This window comes from Hemitrygon akajei, chromosome 18 (genome assembly GCF_048418815.1).
Source record: "Hemitrygon akajei chromosome 18, sHemAka1.3, whole genome shotgun sequence".
NCBI lineage: Eukaryota > Metazoa > Chordata > Chondrichthyes > Myliobatiformes > Dasyatidae > Hemitrygon > Hemitrygon akajei.
Genome location: NC_133141.1, coordinates 37,313,981 through 37,332,066, shown reverse-complemented (window position 1 = coordinate 37,332,066; position 18,086 = coordinate 37,313,981). Strand labels below are relative to the sequence as shown.

Here is an 18,086-nt window from a genome sequence, read left to right as displayed (position 1 = left end):
ACGTGGATATTGAAAAATGTAAAGAGAGTACGTTTTAATCTTCCATTATAGAATTTAAGCGCGTGGAAGAAGAAACCAATGCAGCAGAATCTTCTATCACTCTAGCCGAACTAAGCAGAATGAAATGTATTTATTTAAGTTGAGAAACGACTTTATCATTTAGAGGCTCAAAACAATGAGAGGAACCCACATTCAAGCTGCGTAATCGAAGCATATGGACTTACACGGACTGTCGTGTATGTTCACACCCAAAAAAAAAGGCAAGTTGACCCCATTTCCCGGGAAGCGCACAGCGCAACAGAATCAATAGCACGTCTGTTGCTGCATCCAACCTGCAGGCAGGGTGGAGGATCAGGGAACAATCTTCGTTAGTACCGTTAGCAATGCAAGTATTTCAAAATCACTATCAAATGTGAAAGAAGGACGAGGAAGCCACGGGAGCGATACAAGTGTTTAAAAGAGTAAATGAACCGAAATCTTTGGACCTCCGCCAATATTAATGAGAAAAGAAGCAGCACAGGTCATTTTATAAACCGGTTAAGCACGGGCATCTTAGGCAAATAAAAAACCATGCGCGTCCCCCAATACACAGAAATCTGCAGACAAATACTACACAATATACTAAAATTAGATCTCATGTATTTTCAAAAGCAAAAGCAATCTGACTCACCAGCTCACAGCTTCCAGCGCAGGTGACAGAGAGCTACTCGCAGTGCGCTCTGGGAAATGTCGTTCAAGTACTCACCCTTCGGGTAAACTCGGGGCCTGAACGACTACAACTCCCAGGTAACATCGGGGCAGCAGTCACCTCATTGACTTGATTGGCTTGACTTGGTCTGTGTTCGCCCAATTGCCGTGGTCGTTGTTGGTCCGTGTTGGTAATTGAATAAGATGGCGGAGTGTTTTGCTTGAGGCGTAGATTGTTTCGATCTAGACAGAAATATTCAGGTAAAGTGCCCGGAGCTGCAGTTTTATCCGCGTTATCTTATCTTTACTAAGGTGGGGGGGAAGGAATGTTCGTGAGCATAACTTTATGCTTTCAAAACAACGAACCAGACATCTGAGTATAGGGACACAATGTCTTCCGTTTTACTCTAGCATCACTTCCCAAAGTGTCAGCTACAAGGGCGCCTTGGTATCGTAGGACATAGAACACCAACTGGTCAAAGCAAAATTATCACCTTCTTCCTTTGTCATGGTCGCAATTGTGATTCCTAGCTTTGACCATACTCGTCTTCCGACTCTTCTCTTATGCCCATCACCACCAATTTCTCCCCTTTCATACAACAGGACGGGAACAGGTCATTCAGCCCACAATGTCTGTGTTGAACACGATGCCAAATTAACTAAATCCCTTCTGCCTGCACATGACCCATATCTATCTAGTCCCTGCATATTAACATATTAAATGCTACTATCATATCTGCTTCCACCACCAGCTCTGGTAGCCAATTCCAAGCACCTACCATTCTTTGTGTAAAAAGAAAATTCACCTCGCATATCTTTAAACTTTCCGCCTCTCTCTTTAAATGCATATCCTCTTTGCCCATCATATTTCTATCATGGAGAGAATGGTCTGGGTAGCCTCCAACTTGATGGCATGAAAATTGATTTTGCTAACTTCCAGTCATCCATCCCCCTTCTCTCTTCTTTCATCTCCCTTTCTCCCATGATCTGCATCAGATTCCTCCTTCAGTCCTTTACCTTTTCTGCTTATCACCTCCTATCTTCTCAATTCATTTCCCGCACCCACTCACCTTTCTCCCTCACCCGGTTTCATCTATCACCTGCCAGTTTGGAATTCGAGTATCTGCAGAATATCTTGTGCTCGCAGTCCACTCTATCTGTACCAATCATAATTTGAGAGCTTTATCCGCTTCCTTAGCTTCTGACACTCCAGAGAAAGCAATACAAGTTTGACTAGCTTTACCTAATTTACTATGCAATGGTTGCACAAGGCTGTTATTTACATGTAATTTGCTAGAGAGGTTTTGAATTCCAGCTGCAAGATGTAAACTGTAGAAGCTGAGTTTGTTCTTCTTGGAGCAAAGATGATTCGGAAGCGACTTGATAGAGATATGCAAGCTCATCTCCATAGGCGATATAGAAATGACTTGGTGGAAGGATCACAGATGAAACTACATTGATTTAATGTTTTGCGTTGAAAGTATAAAGGGAATATGAGGGTAGTGTGTAAGAAGATTGGAGAGTGACTAAAATTGGTACGAATAGTTCATTGGGCCTTTATGAAGGGAATCGGGCACTCAATTGAGAGAAAGTAGTTTACAGGATTACTAGGAAAAAATGGTAAACTAGTGAAAGGATTGTTTCACAAAAGGCTTGAACAGGATGATCCAGTGAATGGCCCTAATGTGGCCACTTGAAACCACTTCAGTGTTAGCAATCTTGTGTCTTTACAGAAAAACTAAACCAAAAAATAAACCAAATAAATAAATGTAATTTGTAATAGTTCAAATTTCCAAGTAGGTAGCTATCAAACAATAACACTGATTTAACTATAAATGTATCCTGGTGTTCTTCAGAAACATTGGACTGAATTAACTGAAGAAACGGGTGTTGGTAGGGCTGAAGAGAGACTTTGTCAGAAGCAACTGATGTGCTTTGTATAGGTGAAGCAAAGTATTACAGATGTTTGTGAAAGAAGATGTGGGTAGTGATGCTGAGGAAACCAGCCTGCCAAAGAGATTTGGAAATCTGTGTGGTAATGGAGACTGCAATGGTCTTGAGTAGCAAAGCAAAGTTCTGACCCAGGTGTAGTGGGTAAGTTATCTACCCATTGTATATTTTGATGATTCTGCTCTCAATTTATTTGATTATCTGTAGCATCAAATGTCTTTAAAGCCAAAACAATGCATTCCAATTATAAACTTGAGTGTGGAAAAGCACTATTTGACTGTACTTTTAGGATGGTTTTTCAGCTGAGAAATTGAAAATGAAATTGGGGATGAACTTCTAATTCTGCCAACTTCATAAAAAAACCTGATTTATAATGTCTACATCCTCCCCAACCAGAAAACAATACTGTAAACAAGAGAAAACCTGCAGATGCTGGAAATCTGAGTAACACACACAAAATGCTGGAGGAACTCGGCAGGCTGTACTATTTTCCTGGATGCTACTTGGCCTGCTGAGTTCCTTCAGCATTTTGTGTGTGTTGCTCGGAAAACAACTTAGAACAAAATGTGTAGTGGGCCAGTTCACAGTGCAGTTCAAATGTGCTGAAGTTTCATCTCATCTCCCACTCTGAATTCAGCACCAAGTCCAGAGTCATTCTGCAATATACTCAGCTGATTGAGAGGCGACATTCAATTTGTATCTGCCCCCCTGCTTTCCATACCCAGTCAAGTAGTAAAGTTGCAGACTCACTAAAAAAGTATGTTATTTTTGTTTTTTGCTTAATTTTAATTTAAGTTGCTATTTCCAAGTAAGTTACACATGTCCAATTTGCTTTTGAATTTATTTTATTTTTCATCTTGAATTATTTTTGCAACTATTTCTAAATATCAGAATCAGTAGAAAATGCATTTCAACAGCACAAGGCTGGGAACTCACTGAGAGCTGCACAGAAGAAAAGACAAGAGCTGAACACTAGACACAGACCGAGTTCAGTGTGATTCCCCCCTGATAATGCTGAAGGCTAAGCTGATGACATTTCAATGTGGGTAACAAAATTGGCATATTGACACAGTGGAAATGTTTTTTTTTTATTTTCCCCCTTTCTGTTATTGATTATAGGGCTCACAGATGAAGGTGGTAAATCTAAGGCAGGCCATTCTCCAGGCTTGGAAGGAGAGATGGGCAGATTTTCAATGGGCCATAAATATGAAAAAACTCTTTCCAAAGGGGCCAACCTGGGACCTTCTCGGACTCTCAGGTAAGACTCTGCAGCTTTTGAGATGGGATTGCTCAGCTATTCAGAATCTGAAAGTGGAAGCGAATGAGAATTAACATTTGGTTTAAACCGAATTAGAAAATAAGTCAATCATTTTATTTTATCATCTTTTTGTAATTATCTTGGCAGCTAATGTGCAACAGTCTAATTGGATATCCATATGTGATTGTGTTAAAACAGAACATGTCGGAAGTGTTCACATTGTCTGACATATAAGTTAACGTTACAAATAAAGTTCCTTCTTCAAAATATCTTTCCAACAGCTTAATTTTCAGTTATAATCTCTTGAGAATTTTCTTTGTATTCACTATTTGAGCTACACTCGGGTTCCTACTATTTATTTTCAAGTCACTGCATACTAGCTTCTGCCTTATTGCAATAGGCTCGCTTAACTGTCCAATGACTGTACCTAGAGCATGAGTTTCAGCAGCTTTTTCATTTGATCTCAATGTTCCAATTGGAAGAATAAGCCAGCCAATGTCAATGTTATATTCCAAAACAATATACTCAACATGGAACTTCTAATTACAGTCAACTGATCATGTGCCCTACACCAGATTCTCAAAACAGACACTTATCTGTGTCTGTTGTGGGAAGGGATTGTGAGGAAGGCAGTGGAAAAGATTCAAGTATGCTTCAAAAGCCTTCCTGGAAAAAATACAACTGATGTCAACATTGGGGTATGACTGCTCAGATTGGAGAATATCTCAAGTTCTTGCATCAAGAGCCCAGAAAAGCTTAAGGTGAATAGACAGAGGAATGTGTTATCTCTGCTCACCTTCTTATCCTGTGAGATGCCGCCTGCTCCTTCTCTGAGTAATTCTGCTGTTCCCACATTGGCCCCATTAGCCATGCCAGAACATACAAAACTAGACTGAAGTGAAGCAAATCATTGTCTATTTAGAACAGGGGTTCCCAACATGAGGTCCATGGACCACTCGACTAATAGTTGGTGCCCATGGCATAAAAAATTGTTGGCAGCCCCTGATTTAGAGGGACTGTCTTAAAAGAAATGATATACTTCATGGATTTCCTAACGTTTTTATGCTCTGAAAGTAGGACTGCATTTATACATCTCTTGCATACCAAAAAGGTTTGCAACCAAAGTGGTACCGTTCCTGTGCTAATTAAATAAAAATGGAGCATGTCTCTCAAAAATCAATGCGATGATTACAAAAAAGCCTGCTTTTTAGTAACGCTGAGTGTGGGATAAAGATTGGTGAGGACACATTAGGTAATTCCTCTGTCTTTGAAAAAATACCATTAGACCATGAGTGAGCAGATGAATCTCTTTGATTTGTCAGTTTAATCTTTAGTTCAAAAGATAATATCCTCTTTGTGCAGTCACCTCAATGCATTTCGGCATTCCCAGATTTGGCCTCAAGTTGGCCACCTTTGAGGCCTGCGTGGCCCTGTGGACACAAATTTTCACAGGTGTTGCTTACTGAAGTGTAGCGGGAGCCAGAACATTGAAGATAGGAAGACTAGCTGTCGGAGGGCTCTGCACTCAGTAACCAGTTTGCTGATTCTCAAGTCAAGGAACTCGAAATAAAAAAGCAACACTTCCAACTGACTGTAACATTAAAATAGTGACTGTCTCCCCGTCGCTGTGGAAGGAGCAAACTCTGTCTCTCCCTTGTTAGTGAGAGAGGGAGCCTGTGGGATGTCGAAGTGTTGGAGTGAACAGTTAGTTTTTGATGGACTATAGACCATGATCTCTCTTTGGGGATTTTGCTTTTGCTTGCATAGTGGGTGGTGGGAATGAAGATGCTTTATGCTAGAATAAGTGGGGTGAGGGTTGGTGCTGTTGCTTGTGAGGGTCAGGGAGCTTTGGGGTTCTTTTATTTTTTCTGTCATTCATTCTTTGGGGAATTTTCTTCTGTTTCAAGGATGTCTGTGAAAAGTAAGAATTTCGGGTTGTATATTGTATACATTCTCTGATATTAAATGGAACTATTGAACTATTATCAAAATATTTATGCAAAATAGAACTCTGAAATTTGCCTCTTCTCCAGATAGCCATAGAATACAGAAAACCATACAAGTAGTTGAAAGAAAGACATCAATCCCTCCCACCCCTAAAGAAAAAGAAACAAAAACTCAAAACCCCAAACACCCCCAACCCCTCCCTCGCACAAAAGCTAACAGATAAAATCCAATGTGTTGGTATTTCAGTGGAATAGAGGAAATTACATTGGCATGAGAGGGGAACTGGCCGAAGTTGACTGGAAAGGGACATTTGCAGGAAAGACAGCAGAGCAGCAGTGGCTGGAATTTCTGTGAAAAATGAGGGAAGTGCAAGACAGATGTATTCCAAATAAAAAGAAATTTTCAAAGGGAAGAAGGACACTACTGTCGCTGACAAGTGAAGTCAGTGCTAAAGTAAAAGCAAAAGAGAAGGCACACAAGGAAGCCAAGAGCTAGTGGGAAGATAGAGGATTGGGGGAACTTTTAAAAACTTGCAGAAGGAAACTAAGAAGGTCATTTGGAAGGAAAAGGTGAATTATGAGAGGAAGCTGGCAACTAATATCAAAGAAGATACTAAAAGCTTTTTTAAGTATATAAAGGGTAAAAGAGAGTTTTGAGGGTAGATATAGGATCAATACAAAATAACTCTGGAGATATTGTAATGAGAGATGCAGAGATGGCAGAGGAACTGAATGCGTATTTTGCATCAGTCTTCACAGTGGAAGATGTCTGCAGTATACTGGTCATTCAAGAGTGTCAGGGAGGTGAAGTTTGTGCAGTGAAAATGATGAATGAGAAGGTGCTCAGGAAGCTTAATGATCTGAGGGTGGATAGATCTCCTGGACCTGATGGAATGCACCCTCTGGTTCTGAAGGAAGTAGCTGGAGAGATTGCAGAGGCATTAACGATGATCTTTCAAGAATCAATAGATTCTGGCATTGTACCGGAGACTGGAAAATTGCAAATGTTACTCCACTATTTAAGAAGGTTGGGAGGCAGCAGAAAGGAAACTATAGACTTGTTAGCCTGATGCCAGTGATTGGGAAGTTGTTGGAATCAATTGTTAGGGATGAGATTATGGAGTACCTGGAGGCAATCCTGCCTGACAAACCTACTGCTATTCTTTGAGGAAGAAGTTACAAGCAGGGTAGACAAAGGAGGTGCAGTAGACGTGGTGTACTTGGATTTTCAGAAGGCCTTTGCAAAGGTGCCGCACACGAGGCTTCTTAGCAAGATAAGAGCCCATGGAATTACAGGGAAGTTACTAGTACGTGTGGAGCATTGGCTGGTCGGCAGAAAACAGAGTGGGAATAAAGGGACCCTATTCTGGCTGGCTGCTGGTTACCAGTGGAGTCCCACAGGGGCCGGTGTTGGGACTGCTGCTTTTTACAATGTATGTCAATGACTTGGACTACAGTATTAATGGATTTGTGGCTAAATTTGCTTATGATACAATGATAGGTGGAGGAGCGGGTAGTGTTGATGAAACAGAGAGCCTGCAGAGAGACTTAGCTAGTTTAGAGGAATGGGCAAAGAAGTGGCAAATGAAATACAATGTTGGAAAGTGTATGGTCATGCACTTTGGTGGAAGAAGTAAATAGGCAGACTATTATTTAGATGGGGAGATAATTCAAAATGCAGAGATGCAAAGGGATTTGGAAGTCCTTGTTCAAGATACCCTAAGGTTAACCTCCAGGTTGAGTCAGTTGTGAAGAAGATGAATGCAATGTTGGCATTCATTTCTAGAGGTATAGAATATAACAGCAGGGATGTGATGATGAGGCTCTATAAGGCACTCGTGAGACCACACTTGGAGTATTGTGTGCAGTTTTGTGCTCCTTATTTTAGAAAGGATATACTGACATTGGAGAGGGTTCAGAGAAGATTCACAATAATGATTCCAGGAATAAAAGGGTTATCGTATGAGGAACATCTGGCAACTCTTGGGCTGTATTCCCTGGAGTTCAGGAGAATGAGAGGGGAATCTCATAGAAACATTCCAAATGTTAAAAGGCCTGAACAGATTAGATATGGCAAAGTTATTTCCCATGGTAGGGGATTCTAGGTCAAGAGGGCACGACTTCAGGATCGAAGGACGCCCTTTTAGAACTGAGATGCGGAGAAACTACTTGAGTCAGAGGGTGGTAAATCTGTGGAATTTGTTGCCACGAGTGGCTGTGGAGGCCAAGTCATTGGGTCTATTTAAGGCAGAGGTAGATAGGTTCTTGATTAGCCAGGGCATCAAAGGGTATGGGGTGAAAGCAAGGGAGTGGGGATGACTGGAAGAATTGGATCAGCCCATGATTGAATGGAGGAGCAGATTCGATGGGCTGAATGGCCCACTTCTGCTCCTATATCTTATGGACTGTGTGGTCCTCTCCTCAAATTCAGTTGTCTACAGAATTTCTTTTACATTTGTTTTCTGATTGTCTGCAAATCATAATCCTAAATTGTGGATGTACAACAAAGCCAGGGAATGAAGATGAATGTATTACAAGGCTGCATCGTTGTTCTTACACCTTTATGCTGCATCTTGCAGCCAACAAATGTTTCACAATTGTGGAGCTAATGAGAAATTGTTCTACCAATCGTGATTATGCTCCAGAATCTGAAGTTAACTTCATTATGTAGCAAATAGTACAATGGCATTAATGTGTAATGACATGGCAAACTTTGACCTGAAATGTTAATTCTATCAATCTTGCTTTGCACATATGCTGCCTAACTTACCAAGTAGTTCTACCATTTTCTTCAATGTCCGCAGATATTTTTTTAATTTCAGAACCAGGTTTAATGCCACTGGCATATATCATGAAATGTGTTATTTTATAGCAGCAGTACTTTGCAATACATAATAAAAAAAGTAAATTACAATAAAAATATATAATTTGAAATTAAATAAAATAAGTAATGCAGAAAGAGAACAAAAAAAAAGAAAAAAATTGAGGTAGTGTACATGCTTCATTGTCCATTCAGAAATCTGATGGCTTCACTTACTGTTGGAAACTGCCTTTAGGTTTCCATTTAATTAGATCACCACAGTAGCATAGTGATTAGTGCAACGTTATTACAGCTTGCGTTGTCCTGGAGTTCAGAAATCAATTCCAGCATTCACTGTAAGAAGTTTGTATGTTCTTCCCGTGAGTGCATGGGTTTCTTTCGGGTGCTCCAGTTTCCTCTTTCAGTCTAAAGATGTACCAGTTAGTAGGTTAATTGGTCATTGTAAATTGTTCTGTCTGTATCTAAGTAAAATAAATTATTGTTTCATTTGGATGGATAAATTCCAATAATCTTGGGCATTAGTGCTTCATTGGTAGTGTTATAGGGTGCATCTTGTACTCAAAACTTTACAGATTGCTGATATTTACTGTAAATAAAATGGCTCCAATCTTTCTTGAATTTCTTCCAGATCATTTGCTGGAGCAAGCCTTGGTTGGTCCATCACCAAATCCTCTGATTATGTCTTATTTGAAGTATGCAATTAGTTCACAGGTAATGGGTTTAAAACTCAGTAAACAAAGGAAATCAAGCTACAGGTTGTGAACCATTTGTAATTCTAAAATTTTGGTGTCTAATGCATAAAGCTCAGAGCAGTCAGTCATGTTGGCATTCTATTTTTTTATTGAGCTGATTTGTTGATTTCTTTGTACTGAGTAAACATAGAAACATAGAAATATAGAAAATCTACAGCACAATGTAGCCCCTTTGGCCCACAAAGTTGTGCCAAACATGACCCTACCTTAGAAATTACTAGGGTTACTCATAACCCTCTATTTTTCTAAGCTCCATGTACCTATCCAAAAGTCTCTTAAAAGACCCTATTGTATCCACCTCCACCACCGTTGCCGGCAGCCCATTCACCGCACTCACTACTCTCTGAGTAAAAAAACTTACCCCTGACATCTCCTCTGTACCTACTCCCCAGCACCTTAAAACTATGCCCTCTCATGCTAGCCATTTCAGCTCTGGGAAAAAGCCTCTGACTATCCACACGATCAATGCCTCTCATCATCTTATACACCTCTATCAGGTCACCGCTCATCCTCTGTCACTCCAAGGAGAAAAGGACAAGTTCATTCAACCTGTTTTCATAAGGCATGTTCCCCAATCCAGGCAACATCCTTGTACATCCCCTCTGCACTCTTTCTGTGGTTTCCACATCCTTCCTGTAGTGAGGTGACCAGAACTGAGCACAGTACTCCAAGTGGGGTCTGACCAGGGTCCTATATAGCTGCAACATTACCTCTTGGCTCCTAAATTCAATTTCATGATTGATGAAGGCCAATACACCGTATGCCTTCTTAACCACAGAGTCAACCTGCGCAGCAGTCTTACTATTAATACTATATTCTGCCATCATATTTGATCTACCAAAATGAACCACTTCACACTTATCTGGGTTGAACTCCATCTGCCACTTCTGCATCCTATCAATGTTCCGCTGTAACCTCTGACAGCCCTCCACACTATCCACAACACCTCCGACCTTTGTGTCATCAACAAATTTACTAACCCATCCCTCCACTTCTTCATCTGGGTCATTTATAAAAATCACAAAGAGTAAGGGTCCCAGAACAGATCCCTGAGGCACACTCACACACCAGTCTCACACACATATGACCCGTCTACAACCACTTGCCCACAGACTTGCCTTCTGTGGGCAAGCCAGTTCTGAATCCACAAAGCAATGTCCCCTTGGATCCCATGTCTCCTTACTTTCTCAATAAGGTTTCCATGGTGTACCTTATCAAATGCCTTGCTGAAATCTATATACACTACATCTACTGCTCTCCCTTCATCAATGTGTTTAATCACATCCTCAAAAAATTAAATCAGGCTCGTAAGGCACAGCCTGCCCTTGACAAAGCCATGCTGACTATTCCTAATCATATTATACCTCTCCAAATGTTCATAAATCCTGCCTCTCAGGATCTTCTCCATCAACTTAACCAACCACCTAAATGTTAGAAAAGCTTTCTTTTGCCAGTGGTTAAACAGGACAAGGGTCTGTTTAAATTCAACAAGCAAACTGTGGAAACTTGGAATTCAGCTTTTCATGTGGGGTTTTACAGCTGCATGGTGTTCAAGCTATGGGCCAGAAAGTAGAAATCCTTGCAATAAGATTTTTGACTGAGACCATGTAAGTGTATTAACTTGCAAAAGGATTTGTAGCATAATTTTAAAAAGAAAAATGAGAGGGATATTCCAGGAGAACCTGGTAGATGTATTCATTACAACCATGTGTTCTATTAATTTTTTTTTTGCTAAATACTTTGCTTTTCACCTGTATTTCTAACTACACAAATATAGTATTTAGCTAAAGGTTAAGTGCTTCTTGTTGACAATGTGGGTATGATTAGCTATCATTTGTGAAACTAATGGCTGTTATGATGCATTTGCTTCACGTCAATGTGGAAGTGTCAACATGAAATACTTAAGAAAGCTTGCAGAATTCTCAGCTGCAGAAATTCTGTCATCCATCTTATTGAATTCCCTGCTAATTAAAAAAATATACCATTTACAAAGTCCCTCTCTTTTAGTTGTTCATTATCATGTTACACAAGGAAAAAAAGACTGGCACAAATGGAGGCTAAAAACTCATCTTGTTTTTGAGTTGTTTTTCAATGTTGTTCTCACCAACTTACTTAAAATTATTTTGTTAATTTTATTACAAGGACATTGAAGGAGTATCCAGTGAGTTAATTGTTAAGAGTCTAGTGCTTTTATAACTAGAAGTATGTTCAGAAAGACTCTTACTTTGGGCTCTGAATTTTTTGTGCTTGCTTTTGCAGATGGTGTCTTATGCAAGCGTAATGTCTGCTATTGCAAAGGTCTGTATTTGAATTAATAGGGTCATTTTAGAATGCAGAAATATGAAACATAACCAACTATGCTTATGATATGGAGGAATTAGAATCCATACTGTTTACTCTTCCTGTCTATCTTTCCCTACTTGTGGTCTGGAGTGAAGATGAAGCATCAACTAACTAAATGTCATAACTATATTTTGGTGGTAATTGTGTCTGAAAAGTTTGTTTGGTGCTTTTGATACATTTATTTTAAGATATCAATTGAAGTCTAGTATGTAGCATATTTTCAGTGACTACAGTAGAAGGTAAGATTGTGGCTACATCAATGTATACCATTTGTAGGTTTTCACCTTATTCCCATTTATTTCTTTAAAGAAACATCCGTACAGACAGTTAAACACAGAATATCAATTAATATGTATTATTCGTAATATCTGAGTTGGTTTAGTGAAGCCATTCTTTTAATGACATCTGACTTTTTTCAATTTATTCATTTGGGGGTTATTTTATCATTTTTGATGAAGAATTTACAACCAAAACTAATCTTTTGAACACCAATGAACTGGTATTTTATGCCTTTTAATTTTTTTAAGGAAATTGGAATTATCTTACTTCTCTGTTCCTCTAAAAAATGAAGGCAAACAGTACAGTTTTGAATGGGTTTGTTTCCTGGCAGGCAGATATATTGTTTTCCAATGTTCATTAATGTCATTTGTTCTATTTACTATATCAAAGAGGCATGATCATTATATTTCAAAGATTACTATATCTGCAATGAGTAACTGATTTTAATAGAATGTTTTGTTTCAGTTTGAAGATTACTCCAGGGAATTGTGTGTTAAAGCTCTGTTGGAACTAATGGATATGTTTTGTGATCGACTCAGGTCAGTAGTCGTTCATACCTTTTTGAATTGTTCTTCCATTCTTCACTACTTCCTGGCCCTTAAGTGCAGTATGACAATACTATTGATAGAAAAGATTGCAACAAAACCACAAAAGACCTTTAATATTTCAACTATGAGGAAAGACCAAGAGATTTATAAATATTTATGCAGCAGTAAAGGAAGATGAAGAAAATTATGATTTGGGCACGTACCTTCCATCAGTGTCTGCTCATGAGTACATGACCAAAGTAGTCTTCATTTGTTTATTATCTTCACAGCAGCAAATCTGCTATGTATGTCACCACCTTTAATTTTTCAAGTGACCAAATGTAAATATTTTTAGACATACTAAGAAATTTGCATTTCTCTCCGCGCTTCTACATAACTGAATTATTTTCAAAGCTTTCTATGTCAAGGCCTAATGGTGCTTTCTAATCCTTTAGCTGTCATGGCAAAGCAGAAGAATGCATAAATCTGTGTCGAGCCTTGCTAAGCACGCTGGGATGGTTGCTGAAGTGTGCTACTCATTTTACTGAAAGGCTGAAGGAGGGACCAGATGCGGCTTCAGGGGAAGAACAACTCCAACTCTGTGTTAATCGAATTGAGAATATTGTGAATAGTAGGAAGAATAGAGCTCTTCTTCATATTGCGAGGCTGGAAGAGCAAGGTACATGTGCTGGGCTGAATTACTGACATTCATAAATTAATACCTTTACTCCACTTTTATGTAAAGGAATTCACTCGTGATGGTGTAATAAGTTAATTGCACGAGAATGCAGTATGGTACTAAACTTGAGTTCAGAAGGCACAGAACTTCAGTCCATCTCTGATATGAACTAGACATCAGTAGCTGTTGAAGGACTATAGTTAACTTCATTGACCTTAGGTGTAATAGGTGAAAATTGACACATTTCCTCACCAGTTTGCTGTCTAATCATGTGTCTCAACTGTGATGCACTCCAGTGTTGAACCCTCTGGGCATTGACTGTCTACTCATGAAGAATGTCTGCGGACAGATTACAAGAGCCCCTCCTAATCATGGCACAGTACTAGACAATATGATCTTTTTAAAACTGACATAAATTTCTCTGCTGCATTTTTTAAAAACTACAAAGGTGCAGATCTGAACAACTATTCCCTTACCAACTAACTAGATAGCTGGAGCTAAGCTAAAAAGCATCCTTATGTTAAATGAGCAAGGAGAGGGCGAGAGCATAAGATGACAAGAAATAGGAACACAAATACTTGATAGGATTAAATAAGAACACAGCTATTTGAGCTGCTTTACCATTCAATGAGATCATGGCTGATCCAACTTTCTATATCTACTTTTCCACCCTATCCCAGTATTTCTTAATTGCCTGACAAAAAGTCTGTTGATCTCAACATTGAGTATATTCAATACTTACTTATACTTACTCTCTACAGCTCTCAGGAGCAAGGGATTATAAAGGTTCATAACTCTTTGAGCATAGAATTATTTTCTTTATCCATCTTAAAAGAGCAATCTCTTATTTCTGAAACTGGGCCCTCTGATCATAGACGATCCCATAAGGGGGGAAATATTCTCTGAGCATTTACCCTGTCAAGTCCTAACACTGGACAATACATTTTTTCAAAGGTGTTGCTTCCTCAGATTTTTTTTTTGTTTATGATAGACTGCTCTAAGATGAGTACAAATATAATTTCAGACTACTTGTATCACGTTGGAATTTGGAGAAACAAAAAATTAATCTTTATTGAATATAATGTGTTTAATTGCATAATGGTGCTGATGCTTTGCAATAGTTAAACTAAGTTAAAAATACTTTGTTAATGATTTTCATTTGTCCTGAGTGTCTGAGGCTTCTCGCTTAAGTGTCCAACAATAATTCGCCAGCATTGATGGATTCCAGTTGCCCTGGTATCTTTTCTCCATGAACGCAATGTCCTAGTGAAACCTTTCACCATTCCCGTCACTAACAGCACCAAGATTTGCAGGGAAGAAGTCTAAATGGGAATGCAGAAAATGAATCTTTAGTGACATGTTGCATTTCATGGTTTTATATGCTTGAAGCATGCTTTCAACCAGCTGCATGTAGTTTGGTGCTATGTATATGCCGAGAAAAATTTCATCAACTTCCTTGAATGCCTCCCATGTGATTTTCTTCGGTCCTACGAGAAATTCTTCAAATTGCCTGTCGTTGATGACCTGTTTGATTTGTGGACCAACAAAAATGCTTTCCTTAATCTTGGCATCAGTTATTCTGGGAAGCATTGGTCTGAAATATCAAAATCCTTCATAGGAATTTTTGTGCCTGGTGATAGCAAATTCTATCCTTACAGTCCTGAACCCAATAATTATTACTAAAACCTGTCGTGCCGTGCAGCAGCCGCGCCGCCTAAGCATGCCTGAACAAGATAGAAAACTTTCCAGCTTACATTGTAGGCAACATTTTAATTGACTTGAATTATGAATTGAAATAATAAACATAAGTTTATTAAAAAAGGTGCATGATGGGGAAATTTCATGGTGATTTTCATGATCAGTAGCCCAAAATTCATAAGATACACCTAAAGGTATTCAGGAAGCAATATTTTTGTTGTCCAGTGTAATCTGTTTTCATTAAGATGTGTCTCATTCTTTTAAACTCCAATGATTACCTTTACAAGGCAATCTCCATACCTTGGATATATCTAGTGAATCTTATATGAACTACCTTAAATAAAAGGCCTTTCCTGAAATAAAAACACCAAGCTGTTGAGACTCCAAAACCAATTCTGTTACAAATCACTTATTAAATTTTGTCAACCAGAAAAATATCTATTTATGTCTACTGTTTCCTTTCAGTTAGCCATTCTTTCCTAGTTTGTGATCAGCATCTGTCTATCCACCCGTCCTTTTTCTATTATTGTACTTCAAAAAATTTTAATAAGAAAAATTTAGTTGTTTTTTTCTACAGTGTAATTAGGTTTTCCCTTGTAATCTTCATCAATATCTAATCTTCATATACAGGGCATATATGTCATAACCTGTTCCAATACGCTCATTGAAAAAGTCTCAGTTAAATGTCAGTGATGGTACTCAGCTATATATTGAATGTTAAGATGTCTCAAATGTGCATTAAGATTATAATCTGTTCATGTGTTTCATTTTTAGTTACGTGGGCAAATGTGGAGCAGGCTTTCATTAAGCTAACAGAAAACTGCAATAAAATAAGCAATCAGCAGCTCAGGTTGAGACTGGAAGAATGTATTGGATTGATTAAAAGGTAAGGCTGCCTGTTTTGTTGACATTGCTAAGCTGTTAGTACCATTTACAAGTTCAAATGGATTTGAATCGAGAATAAGTTCACTCATACCTTTTGAAATTGAATGTGAAAAATCTACTTTAGATATTCTTCCAGATCCTTTGTTGCTGGAATTAAGTTTCATAATCTCAAACACTGAAAGAGGTATAATACCAGAATATTGTAGCAAAGCATGTCCTGCTTTGGAATATCAGACTTGTCAGTTATTGTTGTAAGTCGGGAGTCCTCGAGTATCTTTCTCAGGTTTTGACATAAAATTCAGCTTAATCCTCCAGGGTGGTATTGGAGGCAGCATTTTGTGTATTAAACTAAGGTCCATCCGTTAGCTGGATATAAAGAAAGCCTGAACTGCTTTCTGAGAAGAAAAGGAGGAGCATTCTTCCACATCTCTTAGCCAATGTCTGTTCTTCAAATCAGTGTCACTGAAATAGTTTATCTCCTTGCTGCATGCAAAATGACCAACAGACCCCTCCATATCGTCGTTCTCTGCATTTCAAAAATACTCAGGGCTGTAAAGAACTTCGGAACTTCCTGAGGTTATGTAATATAATGTATATTATATTATATTATTATATTATATAATATATATTTTGTAAATAACGGTGGAAGTTTTTAAAATTGGCCATTATTAAAACTTGCTCTTAAAATCTGCGCATTATCTGTTACATTTCTTTTTGTTGTAGAACAGGAAAGACGTATATATCATGTGATCATTATTTTTGCATTCAATTTCAAAATTAAAAATTGATGTGATTTTTAAGATTTAACTTTGGAATTTATTATTCCATCAAAGTTGAATGAAATTTCACTTCTAGTTACTTCAGAAGTGATGCATTTAATTTCATCTACCCATGTTATTACTTGAAATACAGTCTGAAGTCGTATTATTACAACTTAACTCCTGTGAGTTAGGTGGTGATGTGATTATTAGCAATTTGTGTCCCAGTAATTTTTATTATTCTGACCTAAAATTACCTAATAATGTATTACTGGGAAAGTTGGGTAATGTAATTGTGTAGAGTTCAATTTTAATTAAACGATTTCAATGATGATGATGTCCAGATTATAATTACTGTCAAAGTTAATTAATAACTGACAGTAAGAATGATCTAGAAAGAGAAGGTACCAAAAATAGTAATCTTAACAGTACGTAGGTCATGAAATGATATTGCTTTGCACCAAGCATATCATGAAACAACAGCTGCAATAATACTGCTTTAGGCGCTATTCCTTGTAGTATATAAAATTGATACGTGCAAACAAAAGATCACTTTTCCTTAAGCTGGCCTTCTGTGTTGACATTAGATACATGTTGTCTTTCTTATATAATCTGTTAACAACCAGATCTATTCCTCCACCTCTGTAGACTCAACTGTTGTATTAAATGGCTTATTCAGCTCCCACCATCATTATGGATTCCAAATCCCGACTCATTCTATGTTCAAACAGTTTGAATGAAGCAGTATCTTCAACCTATTTAGCCCTGCCTTGTGCTTTGTTGATGACCTGTTCATCAGCAAAGCCTAGATATCACATTCAGTTATACAAGTTCACCCCCAGCCCAGACAACCTACTTAATGGACCTTATAAGCATCGGGGAATTGGTTTCTGAATTGAGAAAGCTAGTATAGACTAGCCAGGAAATGGACTGACATAATCATACACTCAGAATCATTATCTTGACAATGTGCCAGATTTCTCCATTACAGTGGTACATCTCCTCCCCAGGTTATGAATGCCCGAATTATGTACATCCCTTGTACATCAATTGTTTGGGAGATTGGTGAGATGGATTTGTTGTCGGCTGTAGGGCTGTAGACATGTTCTGCCATGTGAGAATTCAGTTTGCACAATAGCTAAATAGTTGGATTAACTCCACTAGTTTAACTACACATTGAGTAAGATAATGATTCTGTCAGGTTATATTGCGATGTAGCACTGTATGTAAACCAACACAAACACCACAAATATTAGAACTTGTCCTGACCATTATACATGTTGCACAGACATCCTCCTGGTCTATTTCCAAGCAACACTAACTCGCCAGTAATCTACTCTATTGTACCAAGCTTGCATTTTGCCAAGAACACTCAGGCCTGCTCTCACTAATATTGCTGAGTCCTCTACCATCAATTTCTTGAGGATCACCAAATACTGCAACTTCAGAAGCAGCTCAGAGGCTGGTGTTCTTCCCCTCAATTGACACCTGAAACTACACTCA

General features: G+C 38.4%; 2 protein-coding genes across 3 annotated transcripts in view; one reads left to right on the top strand and one right to left on the bottom strand.

The window, feature by feature from the left end:
• Positions 1-729, bottom strand: part of rapgefl1 (Rap guanine nucleotide exchange factor (GEF)-like 1) — a 123,044-nt gene extending 122,315 nt beyond the window's left edge. For both annotated transcript variants that reach the window (XM_073071413.1, XM_073071414.1), the window contains exon 1: positions 671-729. The gene's annotated coding sequence lies outside the window, so the exon portion shown is untranslated. The remainder of the gene's footprint in view (positions 1-670) is intronic.
• Positions 730-864: 135 nt separating this feature from the next.
• Positions 865-18,086, top strand: part of med24 (mediator complex subunit 24) — a 74,665-nt gene continuing 57,443 nt past the window's right edge. Inside the window, exons 1-7 of the mRNA XM_073071412.1 lie at positions 865-948; positions 3,757-3,895; positions 9,291-9,373; positions 11,674-11,712; positions 12,502-12,575; positions 13,019-13,242; positions 15,715-15,826. Coding sequence (XP_072927513.1) covers positions 3,766-3,895; positions 9,291-9,373; positions 11,674-11,712; positions 12,502-12,575; positions 13,019-13,242; positions 15,715-15,826 — 662 coding nt within the window. The 5' untranslated portion in view covers positions 865-948; positions 3,757-3,765. The remainder of the gene's footprint in view (positions 949-3,756; positions 3,896-9,290; positions 9,374-11,673; positions 11,713-12,501; positions 12,576-13,018; positions 13,243-15,714; positions 15,827-18,086) is intronic.